Below are 22,146 nucleotides of genomic sequence, written 5' to 3'. Positions count from 1 at the left end.
TTAGGTTCTTTCTGTGTAGCTAAAGTAATGCATTTCACATCCACGCTGGTTCCAGCTCATCCTCAGTATTAGGGGCTTCACATCCCTCTGTCAGCAGCATAGGTGGTTCCAGTACTATCCACTGTTTTCTCCTAAGGTGGGAGAGGTGGAAGCCATAGTGCTATATCTTTGCGTTTATGATGGACCGAAAATCAATATTGTGTGTAGCAAGATGTCCAAGATCAGATTCACTTTTAATCTTCGGGTGGTATTCATGACACTTGGGACAAACACACGAAGCATATCTCTCATACAAGCTGAATGAACTTGGCCTAGATACAGTAACAACAAGTTTCAAACCAAACCTGGTCATACTAATTTAGCACTCAGACACCTTTTCTTTATTCTGGATTATTCTGTCTGTTTATATGTGCGATCAACTGTCAGTATTTTTAAGCGCATACAAATGCCAACCACCTATTTTAGTTTTGTGTGCACTCCCTCCTCTGCAGAAGCCTTCTGTGCATCATTATGTGGATTTTTCTGCTCTGCCGTTGTAAATTAGGGAGTATCAGGTGTCTGTCGTCTTGTTTACCACATGGATTCAAAAGCTGCAAAGTAGAGACGAGGCAGCATCTGAAGTGCAAATGACAGCACTCAGCACCTTCATTTTTATATTCTTTTTTCTACGAACAATAATCCTCCTTTTGTTTGGGGTTGGGGTTTGGTTTTTTGTTGGCTTCGTAATGGTAAGCTTGATAAAGAACTTATTTATTGTATTTCAAGATGTGGTGAACCGCAAAGCTAATACTCCTATGAAGGGAGGTGGTAGAAGCGGGATTGAAATCTTCCTTTGTAGCCAGCATCACCTTTTAAGTTACAAGGGCACTGGATCAGTAAGAAAGATGCCAGACAGTTTAGTTGAGAGTTCAGCAGGTGAGATAAAACATCCAATGCATCTGAGAGGCTGGTGATCAGGAAGTGAATACGTAGGTGATCGGTGTAGTATGCTTATATTCTTTTTCAGTTTAACACAGACTTTCATAGAAATGTTTCCTGTATGTCAGATTTGGAGTGAGGTTTCTCAATGATCTTCAGACAGTCAAGAACGATTTAAAAATTGGGCACCCTATCCTGCAGCAGTTCTTTGCATTGGATTGACAGACACGGGAATCTGAATTTCTCTTTGTGATAAAAAAGCTTAACCTTGTCCTTTGACATTCTGAAAGGCAGCAGAATGCAGAAGGTAACAAGAGGAAACATGCCATTTGCTTCCCTGATTTTATATTCATGTGCTTTGGAATTTTATTTTTTTTTTTTTTTAGTAAAAGAAATGTGGCAGTCCCTCCATATGCTCATCCATCTATCCTCTTCTCCAGGCAGAACTTGCACAGCCTACCCTGTTAGTCCTGTGTTTGTCATGCTATGCATTTCTTTTTTCTGCAGTGCAGCCTTCTTCCGGAAATGAAACCAAGACAAGTTGGGAAATAGAAGTAAATGCTGCGATTCAACCAGCAACAGATACTGGTGTGTTGTTTGCTCTAGTTACAGAAGAAGCATCTGTCCCTTTATCGCTCTCTCTGATTGATTATCACTCCACAAAGAAACTGAAACAACAGGTACAAACTTAAGCATTTTTCTAGAGAAGGTTCCTTGCTATTTCCTGGGAACTGAAAGTTGTCAGGTTTGCTGCCTGACTGCTTATTTGCCCCCACCAGCACAGAACATGGTCTGAGACTGACGTGTTTGGCTGACATCGAAGTTCTGCTTCTTACGGGTACGTGTCAGACACTACTAGGGACTAGGGAGCTCTTTGCAACTATTGTCTAGGTAAAGGCTGAAACTGTTCTCTTGAATGCAGACATACTTTGTTTTGTTTTTCTGGCACAGAAGCTGTTTAATGCCATAAGCAAAGAATTTCCATTTTCTGGAGCTCATCAGTAATAGTCCCAAGGTCATCAAGAGATAGGCTTAGGTGTCACTCCAGGTGCTGTGAAAGGCCAGTTATGATGGAGTGAAGCTACTGATTTAATGGTAATTATAATAAAGGGTGAGATTCTGGCATTGCATGAGTGTAAATCAGGAATAATTTCACTAAAACCCATGAGCCAACTTTTCATTTATAGTAGAGCGGCTCTAGCCTGTTTGGTTGCAGGGCAATATAACAACATCTGTAAGACCCACTAAGAATTCTCTCTGAGAAGACAGTGGTTGCAGCTAACAATTAGTCCCACTGGTTTTTCATCTATGCAAGTGAGCTCAGAACATCATCAGCAATTGTAATAAAGCTAATTCTCTGGTGGCTCTGCAAAGACTTTGTAAACAAGACGACAGTGGTGTCATCCTGGTCTTGGATAGGCATGGCTAGATATATTTCTGCTCACTGCCTCTTTTTTTCTTCTTTCCCCGCTGTCCAGTTTATCATCTTGGCCTTGGAGAACACAGTTGTGTCCAGACTGGCAATAAATCTCTGCGATAAGAAGGAACATTCTGTGGAAATCCTACTCAAGAAGGACCACTTATCCCTGAGGGTAGATGGGATAGCGGGAGAGAGTGAACTAAGTGCCTCTGAGTTAGAGGACGGTCTGTCCATCTTGGAGAGCTCTTTGCAGTCAGCAGTGAAGACATACGTGGGAGGATTGCCAGGTGAGCATCCAGTTTTGTAGCTTGGACTACAGACTCCCAACTCACCTTGCTGAGCTGGCAGTCAGGAAAGCTGTCTCCATTCGTTCAAGCTGGGAGCCTCCTCTGTTTCTGCTTCAGCAGGCCTTGTCTGCAATCCAGGCATGCAATCTCAACAGATGTGAGGGTGTGCTTCACAATTATTTTCTTTCTGAATGATTGTGTTCTTCTGAGAACAGCTGGAGGCAAAAATAGAAAGAGGAGGTTTTGCTGGGTCAACAAGAGGAATGATTTTTCTGAAGGGCAGCTGTAAGCAGGGTCATTGTCTTAAACCTGATAAAATCCATAGGAGCTGTACCACAGGCTCCTGCAGTGCTTCATTAATGCTCATTAGGTGAGAGTGTGTGAGCACTCCTTGTGGGGAGTACCAGTGGCCCCATATTGTTTTGACTGATGCTTGGGAAGCCCAGTGTGGTGATTCTCCCTGGCTGATGTTCTCTCTGAACTGATGACAGCACTCCACGATTAACAGACTTCCTCCCAGCAGAGGGTACTTATGGCACCACGCAGGGGCTACCACAACGTATAGTCCTGCTGGCTTTTTAGCAACAACAGGGTTTCTTGTGGGAAGTCGGTTTGCTCCTCTGTTCTAAAGCTGGAACGTCAAACTTTCATCTGAATCGTGAATTTTGGCCAAGTTGGGCGGTTTGTTTCTTGTTCTGGCCGAACTGGTTTATCAGTCCCTACTGCTGAGGAATGCAATTAAGGAAACACTTATTTCTCTGAAGCACAGCAGTACATCCTATTTTATTGCCAGCAGCTAAGCAAAATCTTGCCCTTACTTGCCCAAGCAAGGGAAGGGCAGCAATGTTGGCCTCTTGGTAGGTGCTAAAGCAGTCAAGCTGGAACAGGGTGGCTGAGGTGCCATGTGTGCTAGGACACATGGCGTGACCGTTCCCACCATGAGCAAGAGTTTACAGAGCTTACAGTACAGATGATGTAAATGGCTCCTAGTGACACCTCAAAGGGGGAGGCCACGCACTCTGGGACGTTCACACACTGCCAGGAACAAGGCTGAATCCCCAAACGTGGCATTTTCCAGCGTCAGATTGAATTGCCCTGCTTTCTTTCAAGTAGCTCTCAAACGTACAGCAGAGACTTTCACAGCTCAGAAAACAATCCTATCCCAAGTTCTCTGTGGTTCGCTTAGACTAACCGTGCTGGCTGAAGCTCAGTTTTTAATTACATAGAACTAAGTCTGAGGTATCATAGCTATGACTGTTTAGACCCAGCTGGCTTCTGTAAGTTTAGCTACTTTCCCTCTTTGTTCTCGGCAACGGGAATTTCTGCCTGTGGTCTGCTTTTGCCATTGAGAGGAACCCTGCACTTGCATCAAGAGACCTTGTCATTTGCCAAACGGATAAACATTTCAGCACTTTGGTCGGATTCATTACTCTGGGTTAAATAACTATACCAAATGGTCAGATCTAAGTGAGTTTGGCTCATCCAAATTTTGAAAACATTACGTTGTTTTGGGCTTTTCCCTGCTTCCATACGCTGTGGAAAAAAACCAAAGTATAGTGGTCACACTTAATGTCTTTAATCCATTTGCCAAAATTAAAGAAAGAATTGTGAGTCAAAATATGTAGTATGTCCCATCCGAACTACAGATAACATTGCAGATGTGAAAGAAATATTATTTAGAGTTTCAAGAGCTAAGAGGGAACATGTAGGCATTTACTACCTTTTCTATGGTATTTTCAGTTCTGGAAAATCCTAAATTGTGTAATTTATGTAATGCATAGGTATTTTTCCAGGCAATATGTATACCAGCAGGAGAAGGAGATTTTGAACAAAGCTTTTAATGTGTACAGGACCACATTTCAGACAGATCCATTTCTAGTCATAACAGAAAATTAAGTATTTGACCTGATTTGCAATTATAACACAAAGAAAGTTGGGGTGGGTTTTTTTATTATTTTTGGTAGTATCTTACAAATCCATCTCAAAGCTCATGCTGTCTTTCAGTCAGCCCTGTGGCACATGTAACAGCAATCTGCATGATAACTTAGACGAGCGTTCAAGCTGTTAAGCCAACACTGTCAACTTCTGAGTCAAAACTTAGTTTACATTCATGTGAGGTACTACAACACAGATGCGCCCTACTCTTAAGCAGACTTCACAGATGAAATTCGGTAAATGGGGAGGAATAGGAAATAGCTAAAATGATTAGTTTAAGCAACTACTGAGCAATGGTACTTTTCAGCCAGGAAGCTGAAAAATTTATAGTATGTGGCTTACAGATCCCACGCAAATATTCTTTCTCTCACTCAGTCCCAGAGTCTGTCCTCAGTCTGAGCTGTGTTTGATCACATCAGCTTCCAATTTGGCCCTGCGTGTCTCCAGGCAGAACCCTTTGAATTGCATATAATCTCAGGTCAACAGGACAACCTATTGTTCAAGTTGTCCTTGTTTCAGTGTAAAGATAAGCGGTTTACTTAGCCACTTCCATTAACTGTGAAGTTAAATAATCTTTGAGACGTTCATTGCTTTCCATTGCACAACCAGCTTGATTGGGTCGGCTTTGGGTTGTAAATAAACTAATAACCTTTGGGGGAGGGTGGAGGAGACAGCTCACATAAATTTTCATGTTATTACTTTATTATATGTAGGGGATTTTGTATATTTAAGGTCAATTAGTGTATGATGTTACAGAAGTTAGTAATAAGATTGACTAATTTTCTCTAGTCTGTTGGATTGTACTTAGTGCCTTCTTCCTTGCTATTTGTTTTCTGCCTCTGGTAAACTGATCAAAAGTATGTCACCAGTGGATCTCCATGGGAAAAATTAGTCTCGTTAGTCTTACCAACTCAATCGATGCATTCCAGCACCTTTCTGATGAACACCAGCAACCTCCTTGTGCGTAATCAGAGAACGGTAAAGATGAGTGCAGCAAGTGGTAGGGGCTGCGTATAGGAGGAGCCTTCCTGTCATGAAGTTCTTCCTATAACCTTTTGGCAGATATTTTGAAGAGAGAGAGGGAGGGTGTTAGAGGAAGGTATAAGAACTCCACTAAAGACATAGTAGAGGGTCCAGAGATGGAGGGGGAGGAACATTGAGATGGAAAGCGGTGTGAACACAGTGTGCAACTGGGGCGAAGCCTTGGTGCTGTGCAGCACATAGTTTCATCAGTACCAGAGGCCTTGCAGAGACACAGAGCAGCTGCGGAAGGGTTCAGCCTGGGAGAAGGGCTTTTGCACATGAGAGCAGATGGCGTTTTCCTCACGTCTGGGATTGTGTTCTTGCCTTCTGGTGAGAGAGATGGGGGAGGTAGAAATCCCGGAGTGGAGAAGAGGAGAGTTTGAATTCATTGAAGTGATGCTCATCTGAGCATAGGTAGGGCAGGTATTTATTCAAAAACGGCCATCAGAGATGTTTGTCTCCCCTTTCACGCAGACGTTCCTGTGACTTCCACTCCGGTCACTGCGTCCTACCATGGCTGTATGACCATCAAGCTGAGCAACCAGGCACTGGACCTAGACGAGGCTCTCTACAAGCACAGCGACATCACCTCACATTCCTGTCCTCCTGTCGAGGCGGGTCAGTAGGTACCACTGCAATGCGAAAGTTTTGTATTCAGAAACTTTCAGTGCTTTTCTTTTTTTTTTTTTTTTAAAGATATAAATTATTCAGACCTACCGCACTGCGTGTATAGTTTCTCTTAAACACTGAAATTATGTAGGAGCTACTGATCCTTATGTCAGATTGATTATTGAAATACTCCTTTGCTTTGAGGTCTAAAGGTTGTAATATATTTGTAAATAGTTCAGAAGACTAATATTAAATAAGCCAAAAGTACAGAATATACCGAAAGTGAATGTTATCTTTAGACTGCAAGAGACAGTTTTATCTGTAATGTGGAAAACCTGGTAATATATGAGCGTGGACTGGAAGAAAAATAATAATTCCGTATTATTTTTTATTACCAAACACTGCTTTCTGATTTGCAAAATATGAGAGAATAAAATATTTACATACAAGTTTTTAATTTACCTGTACTGAGATTATTCTGTATTCTGTTATTTGGAGATAATGACTCAGGCTGTGCCTGATGTGGAGATTACACCAGTGGGTGGTTTTTTGTTTGGATGGTTTGGTTTTTTGTTTGGAGGTGGGGTTTTTTATGTGCTTATGTCAGCATTCTATATCTTCTGAGCTGGAGAGCAAATGGTTGCTGCTATTCTTATTGCTAGAGTTTCTTTTTCTGGTACCACAGAGAGAAGACTCAGTTGTGACCTTTAGAAAAACTCTTGGTCAACAGAAAACTGAAAACAAAGTTGGGTCAGCAGGAAACAATTAGAAGAAAAGACTCAATAAGTTGAATGCCATATGGTTTTTATGTCAATAACTGCTGAAGCAAATGATGAGGTGTCAAGAATTGGGGTATATTATCTGGTGATGACATATTTTTGCTTCTTAATTTTTTAAGTTGGCTCATTCACAGTGAGCTGGAGGCTTGAGACTGGGAGAGTTAGCCAGGCCAAATTGCAGTGTGGTGAGAATATGCGTGGGGGTGTACTCAGGAGAGGCTGTACAGCCGTAAAGCGCATTCAGCTTTTAAGCTGTCCTTGTGCAGTTGGGGTGGGCTTTGCCTAGCCTGCTTTGAGTCACTTAAATCTTGCTTTATTTGGTCCTTGTCTTGCATCAGATTAATGACCTAAGAAAGACAGGTATATGCTGTGGTGGAAATCTGAATACTGGGTGGCTAAGGTTACACTATGCTTCAGAGGGCTAATGTGGAAAAGGTCTAATTCTACAAGGTCTTTTATAAATTGTTTCTGGTCATTCTACATCATGTTTTGCCTAGTCAAATATGGAGATGACAGATAAGCCAAATAATTCACACGTGTGACAACATCTGTGACCAAGCTGTGGGATATAACTGTCCCAGAGGAAAGGATGGAAGAAAGGGAAGGCTATCCCAAACATGTTTCCTGGTAAGGATCCCTGCTTTATTTAGCAGTGAAGAGGAAGGCACTTTATTAGCCATTAGACAGCATGACATCATAGCTCTGTATCATGACCAAATCAATCAGTAGTAATGCAGTAGGGCAGAAAAGACCAGAGCTTTGTCACTTTCAACCAACCTACACATTTACAATGACAGAAGGACCATTCAAAAGACTCTTTACACTCAGGTGTGACCAGATGCAAGTTTGAAAGGGTAGTTGCTCACTAGACAGTGATAACTTATTGTTGGAGTGTGCACGGATAGGAAAACCCAGAAATAGTTCTATGTTTTTGTTATTTATTGAACAAAGGAAACCACGTTATTCCTGAGAGTGCTTTCTGTTAGAGTTGATGACTCTGGATCAACTTGTTGTATGATGGAGAACCCAAGAAACATTAGTATCTCCAGTGGGAGTCAGGAATCCTGCAGATACTGTGGTTAATAGCACTTCCACACTGCAGTGTTTTGTTTTCTGTGTGTTTTTCATGGGTATTTTAGTCCTTTAGCAAAATAAATCTCCCATCTTTTTAACTTGGAGTGGGTCTAATGAAAACAGTACAAACTTGGAAGACACCTACTATTTTTTAAACCAAGTAGATGAAACAAATCCCGTTTTACTTTGTTCTTTTCAAAGGAAGCATGTTAGCAAAATAGTCTTATGTCTGGCATTTTTGTATAATTTCTGTGGCAGTTCCCAAAAAACTACCATGTGGCATAAATGAATCACAAACATGTCTGACCTTTGTGTTAATGTAAGTGGTACTATTTATGAGGCCAGAATTGTTTTGGATCCTGGAAACGTGAATCCTGTGGTACATTATGCTACTCTGCAGTTTCAGACTTAATATTATATGAAGAAAGACTCTCATTCCATTTTCTAAACCAATCTAATGCAGAGCAAAAATTTCTCCCGGGCTGTGCATGTGTGCGTATGTATGTAAAGATATTTTGCGTAAACCCCAACACGCCCAAACCCAAAATGTGGTTTAGAAGAGAAAGCTGGAGCTTGTAAGCCTGGGGAATTACAGAAAGTGGGTGTCTTCTGTGTCAAGCTGGATTGTTTTTAACAGCAGTACCACGCTGGAGGAAGAGGCACCCTACACCATTGAAAAGAGGAAAAAAGTGATAAGCATTCCTTCACTGCTCCTCAGTCACTGTGCTTCGACCCAAGAGGAATATTGATTTCATTTTTGCTCTGTTAGCAGTCTAGGTGCTCAACTCAAAGGGTGCAAGTCTGTTCTGGGCTTTGAGTCTCCAAAGTGAACCCAGTGGTTCCCCTGATCGTATTCATAGTAAGTAAAAAGAAGTAAATGTGTAATTCCACTCATTTCATGATCAGGATCACTGTGCTCTTCACAGCATGCATTTGCACAGGAACTAAGCATTTTGGATGTGTTAAATTAATGTTTAAAAGTCTCTTCTCTGACTTCTGTTTCTCTCAACCAGGTTCACATAAGTCACCTTGTCAACAATGCACATAAGGCACCTTGTCACAGATGTTGACATCACTGGCCTAAAACTTTGCATCTCAGAAAAACCTTCTTAACTGAATGAAATACGGCTTTTACAGTACATATAAATTAACCTCTGATCTTGCGTGTATTAGTACTGAATCTGCTTTTTTATACACAGAGGTACAACACATGAATTAACAGAAATTTATTGAAAGGTGGAAAGTATTTTGTAAAAGGGTGATCATTCTCTGTTCTGTTTTCAGCTGGTCTGATGGTGTCAATTCCTTTCAAAGGAAACTGTCAAGTAGGCTGGTTTTGTTTATATAGGGTTTTGGAATATTTTCGTAATATGAAGCAGCTGCTTATAAAACTAATGAGAAATACCTGCCTTTCCCTGCTTTGCTCTTTGGCCTTTCAGGAAATGTCTATAGCTTCATCGCTGTCTAGACTGCAAGATCTATAGAGCAAAGCAGGACACCGCACCCTTCCTGCAGGAGCAGAATGCAGTGAAGGGATGCAGCAGTCTGATGGGGTTTCATGCTGGTGTGGCCACTCCTGCCCTGAAACGTGGCAGCCGTGTGCTAAGAGGGATCCCAGCTAATGTGATGCCCAGCGAGGGGGCAGGGTGCACACAACAGGGACAAGATTTTGTTCCTGTCAATGGCACTGCTACACGTCGTGTTGCTTAGCCTTGTCAACTTGTCTCTATAAAACAGGAGAAAATGAAAAAAAAAAAGAAATAAATAAGGAATTCAGACCCTTTATCCACTCTGTTTCAGTCACTGTAAAATGCCTGGATCAGGTCTCGATCAGTTTGAAAATAAATAACCCAGGTTTAACACAGAGTAGTTTTGGTTGCGGTCCTCTTTTGACTAGAAGGGAATTAATTTGAACACTAAAGTGCAGCTTAAAATACCTGTCTGGAAATTGCATCTTCAGCACACTGACATGACATTTTGCCATGCAGACTAGACTGGCACAAAGTTAGGATAAAATAGTCCCGATAAAATTAGCCTTTCTGTTTGAAACTTGAAAGAGGGAACTGTTCGGTAGGGTACTTTTTCCTCTGTTCTTTTGTTTTCCTGTCTTTACAAATATACACAGCCTTAGGTACAATATAAATATACACAGTCAATTTTATTGTAAAATAATTGCCACACTTCTTTTTTATTGGTACAACACTTTCACCAAAAAGGGTTATTAAATAAATACTACAAGCAAACAAACACCTGGGCTCTTCCTACCCAAAACGATTGACTCGGAGACCTCCCGACTACCCACTCAGACAACACAGGCTAAACCCCCTCTATATTGGTTTATGAAAGCAGAACACGTATCCAGAGCTTTTTCTTCATTTCTCCTCTAGAAGGAAATTCATTCTGCAGTGTACCGAGAAGGAAAGATCTCATGGTAGCCAGAAAGCAACGCTGCATTCGACTGAGGGCAAACTGGGTGGTGACTGGTCACCCCACAGGTGATGTGCCTGCCCGTAGGTTTCCAGGGTTGTGCTCTGCTCACAGTGAGGTGCGGGTAAAAGCAGAGTGGCCGCGACACACTCTGCGGTGGGTTCCTGGGGAAGTCTAGTGCCTGCACAGCACAGTTTCCCGAGTATTTCTTAAAAACAAAATAAAAGCCTACGAGCTACCTAAAATTCTTTGTTCTATGGTGCATATGGTGGAGGCTTTTCTCCAGGCAAGAAGTAAGTCGGTGTATAGAGGGCTGGAGCATTGGGGGGAAGACCGTAGCTGGAGCTGGACTGAGATGGAGGCTGCGTTTCTTCTGATAAAGAAATGTCAGTAGATGATGTTCCTGGGAAATTGCTGGCAGGCTGTATGTAGACAAAGAAAAATACCTTCTTCAGTAAAGGATTACAATGCCATTTGTAGCTCCGCGTGTAGTGTTTGCCACGTAAGCGTTATATAATAAACCCCACGATTAAATTTCTCATGCATTGCAGCACAACACTCACTTTAGTTTTAAAGCACCTGCTTAAATATAGCAATGATGGTGTCTCGTGAAACGAGACGGATTCCATCTGTAACCCAAGTCATAGAATCACAGAATCACAGCTTGTCCAGGTTGGAAGGGACCTTTCAGATTATCTAGTCCAACTGTCAACCTGACTCTTGACAAAAACCATCACTGAACCACATCTCTAAGCACGATGTCATTTTTAATAGACATTGTGCGTACAGCCAGGCAATGGAGCAGAACAGGAATTTCTGCAGGAAAAGATGCTCTGGCTTCCTGGGTGAGGCACTGCACCTGACCGCCTCATTAGGTTACGTGTAGCTGCTCATTTCCAGGCATCACTGTGAAATTTAAATTATCTCAGATGTAATTAATCTCAGTTATAATACTTGCATAAATGCAAGGTCTTATTCTTGTGCCAAATGCAGACTCCTCTTAAGAGAAAATTTTACAGGTAGGCACATGTCTCCTTATAGGTCTTTCACTTTGGCTGTCTCATCTATAAGGGGGCTTTGGCTGAAAGGGGCACGAAAAATAGATACAGCTTAGGAAGCAGCCCATGTTCAGGAACAAGCAGTTTGTTAAAACAAAAGAATGCATGTAGGGACTAATCTTCCGGGTGAAATCCTACCACTGCTTTAAACCAAGTTTTGTCATCGATTTCAACAGGGTCAGTATTTCACTCCCCCCCTCATATTGTCAGCACATGCCAGTCCATGGGCTTCAGCAGAAGACTTGTGCTCAGCTCCCCTCAGGCTCAGGCTTAAAGTGCCTGGAATTGAAAAAAAAACAAAACAAAAGGTAGTAATGGATCTTTTTCAAGGGAAATGAAAAATCCGGGCAAGTAAACGCTGCTCCCTGCTGCTAAAAAAATTAATAGTCACCATCTAGAGGCCAGTACCAGGGCTGGCACTTGGACAATGGCATCTCAGAGCTGCCCAGGGCTGGCAGACCCCATGCCATGGTGTCTGGCTTCTCCGTGGGGTGCTGGGTCAGCAGGGGCTGCTGCTCTGAGTCAAACCCCCATGGCGAGGAGAATGTTGTCCTGCATTTGTACCACAGAGTGACTTAGTGAGTGAGAACGGGCATGTCCTGACAGGAAGGTTGATTATGGCCTTTAACTCTCCAGGCATATTGACAGACCTGCTAACTAGAGCAGCTCCAAACATAGTTGTTGGGGTTTGGGTTTGGTTTTTTTTATTATTTATTTTGGAGTTGTTGCTTCCCTCCCCCCTCAAACTGTAGCCACCGTTTCCATCTGTCTGCCTGGAATTGCTTCTGTAATGAGTTCTCCTCTGGCAGGAATGACTGGCACAACCCTTACCGCTGTCATCACCACCAGTCCCTGCACAGCTCATCATTTACCTGACCAGTTGGCAGGCCTGTTACCAAGACTAGTTGTGACTGAACTGTACCAGTAAGGGATGAATGATTTTGTTAGTGCTTGCCACAGTAAACAAAAGAAATGCTGGTTATGTCCTTGTCAAAATGCATTCCTGTTATCACCTTTTCTTTTTTGCATTTGGCTGATTTCTGCTTGGGGACAAGGAAGCATGAGCTGAACTGAGGAGCATTTACCACCAGCTCAGGTTGTGATTTTTTTAAGACTTTGTTTGCCCCTCCAGCAAGCAGCTATGCAGTGAGATACCAGATTCAGCAGAGGACTAGGAATTAGTCTGCTCAATGGTGGGAGCCATCGGTGAACTCAGGTTCATAGCCTTCGAGCTAATGGAGCTTCAGTCCATGCAAGTGTGGGCAGCACTCAGGCTGAGTGTTGCGTGCCAGATTAACCCAAGGAGGGATATGTTCCTAGGAGGAGGAACTAAGGTGTGGATTTCCTCTGGTTGAGGTGAGAGTTCAAACTAGAGTTATTAGCTGGTAATTGATTGCTAGCTTTACTTCATCAACTGGCATCAAATCACTCTTTTTTCCCCTCTTAGCTAGAGAAGATTTTGCTCCTTTTGTTGTACTGAAGCCACCATGTGTGTGACCCTGCCCCGGGTGAGGGCAGGTGCAGGGCAATGTGAAATGCAGGGGCTTAGGAACAGTGTTTAGCCAAAGCTTCAATGAGCCAAAGGGAATGCTGAGAAGAGGGCCCTTATGTGGCTCTTGGTCTACATGGGAGCAAAAATGCCATGCCTTTTGAGATGCCCAAGTGCACCCTCAGCCAGCCGCTCCAGAAATATGCGTGAGTCTCACATAGACCTTGGCTCCCATCAGCCAGCCCCGTATGGATGTCTTGCGAACATTAGGTCATCTCAGATGCCACATCTTTAGGCAACTGAACTGCACTGATACAGGGTCCAGCCTCAGATTTTGATGTCTCAGTTGAAGGCTCAAGGACATGGATATCTAAGCACACAGCATAGCAACATGTAGCAATTGAATCCCACCCCTAGTCAGTGGAAAGGCCTTTAAGGTGCATTCATATCACTCACATCACACATCTTTAGCAGGAGCTAATCAACATGTAAGAAGTGCCTCACTCTCTCTGTGGACTCTGAAGGGTACATCAGCTCAGGCGGGGTCTCCTACGCTGTGGACTGCTAGAGCTCAATTCAGCTGCCCACATGTAAGTGTCCAGCCCTTTTGGGATGCCATGGGATATCCCAGACATCCACACAGGTGTGACATAGGGACTACAGGACATGGACTCTCCTGGAGTGGCAGCAGGGGCCAGGTGTCTACCTGATCCCACTATCAGGCAGCACTAGATCCCTACATGCCAACAGCCTCTGTGTTTAGCCAAATGAATACCAGCCTCAGGGCCTGTAGTTGCTTTAAAGACCAAGACCAGCCGAGCAGGGCTTGCGAAGGCAGCTGGGCACTGCTTGGAGCACTCAGATGGGCCACGAAGACCTACCTCCAGCCCCGTGGATTCAGCCCACAACACTCAAGTAATGGAAGTAGACGACGGTTAAGCTTCTGGCTGTTCCTAATCAGGCCTGCTTCTAACATTCACCTTTTGTAGCTTTGAGTGAATTTATCATGATTTTTTTTAACTCATACGCCAGTGCAGAAATTAATTATCTCCAAACTACAACATAATGAGCTCATACATGCAGGAAGGCAGCTTGGGGTTTTTTATATTTTTTTCCAGGAAGCGGATTAAGCGCTTTCCCTTTTGGAGCCCAGTGCTTCTTGCTAACCTCTCCTGGCTTGGGGACAGCTGGTGGTGCCTGCCTCTGAATGTTACGAAGGGGAGAGAAGACAAATGAACACACTTAGAAAAAGTAGAAATCTAGGAAAAGAAGTGTGTTTATTTTGGAATGCAGTTAAGAATTTGGGGTAAATATGATGCATTTCTCTTTCTCAGTGGACACAGAACTGAACAGTTACAATTGATCCTCATGATTACTTACATGCATCTTTTCAGCTTTATTGCTTTCTTTTGTCTGTTTTTATCCCCTTCTCTCTCCCTCTACTCTTGGCTACGTGCTAACTGAACTCTGCAGAACAGCACAGCTTTTCAGCTGAAAGCAAACAAAAAAAGATTTCTGAGCGTGCTTTTTTTTTTCCTCTCAACCTGTGGTCTCCAAAAGCGCCTGGCCCCATTTATGTTAATAAATAAGACGTGCCAAGGACTGTTCTCTGGCTGTGAATCCAACTGGCGCAGCACATATCCCTACAACTGAACTCTTACCACCAAACCCGTGTGACTCTATGCACGCTACCTACCAGGAATGGTCCATTGCCCTTGCCATCTCCTGACCTCTTCCTGAGTAGTGTTGGGAGGCTGTTGGGTGGTCTGGGCCAAACCTATACCAGGAGCAGCCCTGGTCTGGATGATCATCATGTCACAGTAGTTGTGCCTGGTAGCGTATTGGCCCTGAAGAAATGTAGCCCAGGAGGCTGTGGGGAGCTGGTCCACAGCTAGTTCATGCTAAACATGCAGTGTTTTCAATTAAGAAATATTGCAAAACTTGTGGTACCCACTGGTCTAGCGCTACACAGCCAAAGTAAGACAAGCCATTGGACAGAACAAAACAGTCTTACTGTGCTTTCAAAAATCTAAAAACTCCTATGATTGCTCCAGGGTCTCAGTACATTCAGTTATTTACCAGCTCACCCTACATTCTTCACCTCAAAAAACCAAACACCATCCTCAGCACCACTCCCTGCATTTTCCAGGCCAGCTCTGGGCTGGATGCAGTGCAGGCTTGGAGCATGACTGGCACCTCATCTTTCTGAAGGAGGCAAAGCAATGTTTACTCAGCTCATGCTGCATCATCATTTCTCCCCACAAGGAGAGAAAACTGCATCTCCGATAGGTTTCTCTTCTGCCTTCAGACCAGCTGCCTCTGGTCATTAAGGCTCACCAACCTCCACCAACTGCCACAGCTGCTCTGGACCTATCTCCCAGTGGTGGCTTGTAATGGGAAGCTGAAAGAAAATGGGCTCCAGCTTCTGATGATGAGTTGGTTCTTGTGGCAGGCAGACATTTGGGGACTTGCTGGGCTGCAGCCGACACCTGAATCCCTGTATTAACAGCAGCTGGTGTTCCTAACCCCTCATTTATACTCTTCTACAATATCCTGGAGCATTTGAATCTTTTCTGGTGTGTAGAAACACTTCCTAAATCTGGCTTATCTTGACACCTAATAGCTTTACTGGGGCAACCAAAACCTTCTGTGATTTGAAGTTATCACTAATATCCATCCACAACCCTTTCCATATCATTCAGTTTCACAGACCTCTTATTTCCTCCCCTTTCTTGTTTCCTTTCCATCTGATGAGTCCTAATCTACTTATCTCCATATTAGGAGTAAGGTGGGCTACGGCGTGTAAACTTTTCTGCCAAATCCTGGCTGTATCAGATGCTTCCTTTGGCTTTCCCGATGCCTCTGTTACTGCTTTTTCTTGCCCACCATGGGGGCTGTGTTCTCTTTCATGACTACTGCAGCACAGCTCTGATCCCACATTGGGACTTCTGGTTATCAGACAGACCAAAGCACAACCAGAGAAAGCCTGGGGTCTCAGAACAGACCTGAGAACTAGGCCCAGACTGAGTCGTCCCAGAGATGAATCTGTGTGTTGGGATCCAACTTCCTTGCCTTGTTTCCAACCCCCAGGAGCCAAGATCTACCACTGCAGAGTTTGTACTGAGTAGCAGCTTATGCTTTTCTGATGGAGTAAAAAGGGTGCCATTTTGTACGGTACCTGAAGAGGTAATGGGTAGGATGGATATGTGGAAATAGTTGCTGCAGAAGGACAGAAGCCAGCGTATGTCAGGATCTGCTGGGCAGGGTTGTACAGGATCTGAGGAGGAGGTGCAGCACTGAAAGCAATTTGGGACAGAGGTACCTGTTGAGCACAGAAGACAACAATATATCAGCACAGTGCAGGGCGGGCTGGAGCAGGAACTGGTCCTAACACAAGCAAATAGGCAACTTAACAATCCTTGTTTTCCAACACAGTACCGGTACTACGAAAACACAAGGAGCAGACAGAATGAGAGGGCTTATCTGGAATGAATTTTCTGACCAGAAATGCACAGTGATTTTAATCATCTTCCCTTGGAAAAAGGCTGCTGGTTCTTCCCTAGAACCAGTTACAGAAGCTCTGGCAGGACTCCAGACCTGAGACACCCTGAAGAGCACAGCATACAGCTTTGACCACCTCTTCTTATTCACTCCAGCGCCAAACACCCAGTCCTTCACAATTTGCTGCAGACTTTTTCCAATAGCAATGACCTGATGCCCTCGTATCTTTTGTCTCTGCTTTCCTACACAGATCTACAAAGATCTCCCTTTCCAGACCACTTGCTCTTCTTTCACAGCTCCCTCGCACTTGTGAAATGGAGTTTGCTGCTGGCTGTCCAGTGCCCCCCCCTACGTGCACGTCTCATTCCTATGGCATAAAATCCTTCATCATATCCCGTGGCTTTACTGGCATGTCCCTTAACTGCAATGTGAGAAGAGGTCTGCAGGAAGAACTAATAGCTCGTATTAAACCAGCTAATACAACTGGGGGAGAACAAATAAAAGGGCAAAAGCTAAATGTGAAAGGGGGCTTGTGTTAAACCCTGTGCTTTATAACCATTTGTGAAGGACAGTAGATGTCTGTGAAAGATTTTCATGTTCCTCTGCTTTGCAAAGCCAGAAAAATCCAGTGGTTTCTTTTCTCTCCTTTGTTTTTATTAACAGATTCCTCTACATGAGAGCATGGAATTTTCATTTTACTGAAATAATAAAATATGGCGGTTGCCAGAAAAATGCTGAAAGCAGCAGCCAGGATTTTTTTTTTTTTTGGCATTTCCTTTCAGATTTATCAGTGAGAGACATAAACCACTGCATCCTCTGGAGATAGTGTGAGATCTCTCTGTGACTGAGACATGTTTTCTACATGGAAAACATGGTCTAGGTCACTGATGTACTACATGAGGTTACCTGACAATCTAGGCCTTAGCTCCCTGGAGAAACTTAGCACCCCAGGAGCTGGTGCAGAGAAGGGCTGGGGTCAAAAGCAGAGAGCCTATTTCATGGGAGAAGGCAAGTCTCCCATCTTCAAGGTACCCTCCTCAAAACACCTCCTTTCTACCGGCCCTGCTGGGTGGATGTGGTGCGGGGAAACAGAGAGACACTGCCTTTCAGACAGTAGTAGCGAAGCACCTCGTGAGCTTGCCTCTGACCCAAAGTTTTAGGGCCAGGAACATGGCTCACCCTGGCCAGGGCTGGGCCCGCACCCAGAGCGTGCACTTCCTCAGAGGAGGGAGGCCCTGGCGTGGTGAGATCATTCTGGCCATGGATGTAAACGCAGCAAGAAACACTTGTTTTGCCCAACGTGAAACACAGATGCCTGTTCTGCATCTGTCACCAGCTCTCTGGTGCGGGTCCTTTTGGGTGCTGCTGTCCTTCTCCCAGGAACCTCTCTCAGTCCTCTTCCGTTCTCTCTGCCTGTAGCAGCAACACTCTCCAATTGCTAAGGATGAACATCTCAACAGTCCTAGAAGACACATTTGAGGAGTCATCCACCCCAAATCCACTGATCAAAGCACCTTATTATCAGTCTATCTGGTTTCAGCCTGGAGCCAGCAATGATTTGCAGGTATCGAAGCTCGTTAGATGCTTCTATCAAGTATTCCAGCAACGACACTATGTTAAATTACTCACATAAAATACAAGGGCAGGTGGAGACGTTTTGAACCGAACAGGCCAGGGGTCGCTGCCAGTGCCATGGGAGGGTGGGGAAGCCAGGGGGCGTCCGGAGGGGCTGCCTGGCCGCCCCCAACCGGGCCATGGACGGTGCTGCAGAGCAAGGCAGGTCAGCTCCCTGATCCAACACAGACCTGCCAAAGCATGTATTTCTGAGCTACGACTATTTCTAACGTCAGACTGCACCTTTCGTTGCATGACATGAAAACATTGGCATGTACTTCAGTAATAAGGGGTTCATTTTGTTTTCCTTTTCAGATCAGGGTGAGGGAAGAGGCGAGGGGATAAGGGAATGATACTTAATCTGTTCAGATTCCCTTGAGGACTCCAAGAAGGAGACTAACTGGGGAAAAAAAAAAAAAAAAGCCAGCAACCCCTCCGCAGGACCAGCCGTATTTCTGGTTAATGCAACCCTGAACTCAGGGCAGGCAGATTCCTTGGCAAGGTGTGTCAGGAAAACATCTACAAGTCATCAGATGAATACCGGGGCAGGGATGGGAGTTTTCTAGATTAACTCTTAGTACCAGCAAGTGAAGTTTTTCCATGCATTTCTTTACCTCAGTCTTCTGTAAGAAATAATCAGGGGGTTTTACCATTTTGGATACTCCAAGTACATGCTTCTATTTACATAGTATCTTAACGTGCTTTTTGTTAAAGGTGACTTTAAGGTAACTGCCTAGTCGGTGTCCTATATCCAAGCACACAGTAGATTTGAAAAGGAAGGTACCGTCGTGACTGCTGCAGCTCCCCCCGGCACCCAGCAGATCACAGAGGACAGCCCCATGGGTGACACAGGGGCCACTGAGAGCTGACACCTTGGGGGTCAGGAGAGGACGAAATGTTTCCCACTGAGCCAGCACGGCCCTCTGGCAGGCAGCAAAACCGCAGGGAGCGTGCCAGGGTCTGCATGGAATTTGTCACAAGAAAGAAAACCCACAACAAGCAAAACAACACTTCTTTTTTTTTTTTTTTTTTTTTTCTGTCCAGGAAATGCGATGGGTTTAGAGGACACGGCACTATTTTGCAAACTCTCCCCTTTGTAACATGTTTTGGCTGCCAGCGTTCCCCAGAGATAAACATGATGTTTTTTGTTTGACTAGTCAGCCTGGCCCTATGTTTTCTGGAAGTCAACCTCAGACCAGTGCCCTGAGGCCTTTCAGCGGGATTTGCAGCTCTCCCTGCAAAATGCCAGTGAGCATTTCTGTGGGAAGGTGACATCCTGAAAGAAAGAAAATTGTTCTCCCACACTTTTCAAAGGTTTCTTTTTTTTTTCCTATTTCAGTCCCATGCCCCTCTCTTTTCTGCTTAATGTTTTCTTGGCCCCTGTCTTCCTCTAAGAGTTACTCCTTCCCTAACGAAAGCGAGCAAATTAGCAAACCAGCTTTGGTAAATCACTCAAAAGGACCCTGAAAAAGCGCAGGCAGGAGCAAGGAGCGGTCATTGCATGTTGGATTGCTGCTTTAGCAACACTTCCACAAGCATAGCATGGCTCCCATGCTGACGTAACAAACTCATCTTTCCCTTAAACTAGCAAGGGTTTTTTTTCCCACTCCTGCTGCAGAGGAGGCATTAAACAGCTTATTCAGATCAGGTTTTTAGCTGGAGCCCCAACAAACAGATTTGCTCCAGTTCAGCCCCAGGGGGAAGCTGTATGTCCACTGCTGCTGCAATTTCCTTGCACAGCTTTATCCTGGTCAGAGGACCCAGAGTTTGACCCAGGCTTTGCCTTCCAGCATGGGGAACATGTCAGGTCATGGAGACCCCAGTTGTCCCAGGAATGTCTGCTCGGCTTGGCGTCCCTCGCAATCAGTGCAGCGATGGCCCCCGTGCAGCAGAGACGTGCCTGGGTTGGAGCTCACCCTGCTATGAAGCATCAGCCCAAATCCCATGTAAACCTCAATTTGTGTGAGACAGATTAGGTGGACTCAGATTAGGTGCACCCTTCCCCATCTCAGAGGAGCACTAGCAACTCCCACGGCTGCCCTTGGTGGAGGCACTGGCACCCATCTGCCAGGCAGGGGAAAATACTTAGCAGCACTGGAAAGCTGCAGTGCTCTACCAAGGACTTACTGTAGATGATGCCTGCCTTCCCCTCCCCATGTAGCGGCTCTTCCCCTCGTTTCCCACTGTGGTTGTTTCTGCTGCCCTTCTGCCATTGCTCCTCTCACAGGGAGGGGATGAATTAAGCTGGGAAAGCTGCTTCCACTCTCTCCTGTCAGGCAGCCACGACTCTTTACTGGCTGGCTGCAGTTTGTTATCAACCCCTTAAGAGTCCCCTCACATAAAGAACGGCTCAGTTGCACATTTCTTACATGCGAAGGCTCAGTGCGCTTATTTGCCTTAAGCTAGAGAGGGGAATAGTTACAGCAAAAGTTTTGCAACTCTTAACAAAGGTGAATTTCCAATAATTCCTGTGGCCCTGCTCTGTCGCATGGTTTTAAGCACCCAACACAGGTTGTAGATAGCCTGGACATGCTTGCTAGGGATGCTGGGTGGTCAGAGAAGGGCCTGGGTGGCCTCCAGTCTGACTTGGCTCACTGGCTGCCAGCTATGAGCAGCCCTTTCCCTCTAGTCTGTCTCCCCAGAGTATATCTCACCCAGCTCTCTTGCTCCCTTTTCCTTGCTCCATCCATCTCTTATTTCCTTTCGCCTGTCTTTCTATTTACTTTTCTCCTCTGCAATAGCCACCAGAAACATAATGGATCTAAGACGACCTATGCTACTGCCATACCTCCCTTCTGCTCCTGCAATTCCCCTCCATCCCCATGCCTCCGTCCATTCCGTTTGGAAGCTCTTTGGGCTGGGACCACTACTCTTCTGAGCGCTTGGTAAATTATGAGCCACTTGGTTGGTCATTAGGCACTGCTTTAGCAAACATGACCACTGGCAGTGATAATCCCTGGAATAGCTACTTCAGCCTTCCAACACATCAGAAAATCTAGGCAGATGAGGCACTGTATCACAGAATCTCTCCTAGGACACAGCCTCTTCTGAATGCACTGATGCACAGCAGCACGACATGGTGGTGTGGCACAGGCAGCAGTTAGAGGGGTGGCGTTCCTTAGTGAAACAAAAGAGGAGGTTAATGTGACCTGAATACAACTGTTCAAATAAAAACTTGACTGATACTTCAGAGTTAATCCCCATTCTTGGGAAAAGAACTACATAAGGTTAAATAGTCACGCACAGGACTTGAGTTTTCCATGTTAGCTACAAACTAGCGTCCTCAAACCCTGCGCTGGCCCACAGGTTCAGTGGTGAATTGGAATAGAAAAAAAAAAAAAAGGAGGCCACTAAGTGAATTACCAGCATCTGTTCACACAGATGCCTGATATTTCCCTTCCATTCACGTATTGACCAGGCTTGACCTACTTTGCTGTGAGCAGCTGGCAACAGCTTAGCCTAAAGATGTGACTCCAGACTCCCAGATCACACAGGAAACATGTTTAAATTGCCTCCTTCGTACACTTATGCTTCCTTGGTTTTAACCCACTTAATAACACCAACAAGCACAGAAGTCCGCACACAAGGCAAAAGACTGTGAGCCTTACCATGTCTTTAAATGCCCCAAGAATGGCTGCCGTAATAATCCCCAGAAACAACCCGATGATGTTGAGGACTGTGGAGGACCACAGCAGCCTATACAGGTGAACCACGTCCTGACAGCTGCTCACGCCGAGAAATTCATAGTAGCTGGAAGACTGCTCTGAACTGAAAGGGAATGCAGACAACGTCACTGCTGTGGGAATGGTTTTGCACATAATACAGGGCACCAGAGGATCTCAATCCCTCCTGCTCACTTTCCTCTTTGGCAAAGTACTTCATCCATGCTCCCACCAAACACTGCCCAGGTGAACTGGAGAAAGCTCTACTGTTGACAAAAATTTGCCCTGCTAGTGCCAGCATTAAACATGTGGTCCAACTAATACCAACCCTAGTTTGGCTGACCAGTGTT

At 44.7% G+C, this 22,146-nt stretch overlaps 2 protein-coding genes across 4 annotated transcripts in view; one reads left to right on the top strand and one right to left on the bottom strand.

The window, feature by feature from the left end:
- Positions 1-6,733, top strand: part of GAS6 (growth arrest specific 6) — a 43,174-nt gene extending 36,441 nt beyond the window's left edge. Inside the window, exons 13-15 of the mRNA XM_054187688.1 lie at positions 1,426-1,598; positions 2,397-2,625; positions 6,058-6,733. Coding sequence (XP_054043663.1) covers positions 1,426-1,598; positions 2,397-2,625; positions 6,058-6,209 — 554 coding nt within the window. The 3' untranslated portion in view covers positions 6,210-6,733. The remainder of the gene's footprint in view (positions 1-1,425; positions 1,599-2,396; positions 2,626-6,057) is intronic.
- A 3,492-nt stretch (positions 6,734-10,225) lies between these two features.
- Positions 10,226-22,146, bottom strand: part of TMEM255B (transmembrane protein 255B) — a 77,176-nt gene continuing 65,255 nt past the window's right edge. For 2 of the 3 annotated variants that reach the window (XM_054189025.1, XM_054189026.1), the window contains 3 exons: positions 21,743-21,902; positions 16,198-16,341; positions 10,226-10,894 (listed from right to left, as the gene is read on the bottom strand). In XM_054189025.1, coding sequence (XP_054045000.1) covers positions 10,727-10,894; positions 16,198-16,341; positions 21,743-21,902 — 472 coding nt within the window. In that variant the 3' untranslated portion in view covers positions 10,226-10,726. Of the gene's footprint in view, positions 10,895-11,668; positions 11,810-16,197; positions 16,342-21,742; positions 21,903-22,146 lie in introns of all 3 variants that reach the window. The other variant, XR_008464528.1, reaches the window with a different exon arrangement.

This window comes from Rissa tridactyla, chromosome 1 (genome assembly GCF_028500815.1).
Source record: "Rissa tridactyla isolate bRisTri1 chromosome 1, bRisTri1.patW.cur.20221130, whole genome shotgun sequence".
NCBI classification, from domain to species: Eukaryota; Metazoa; Chordata; class Aves; order Charadriiformes; family Laridae; genus Rissa; species Rissa tridactyla.
Note: the sequence above shows the minus strand (reverse complement) of the source record. Positions and strands in the feature narration are given on the sequence as shown.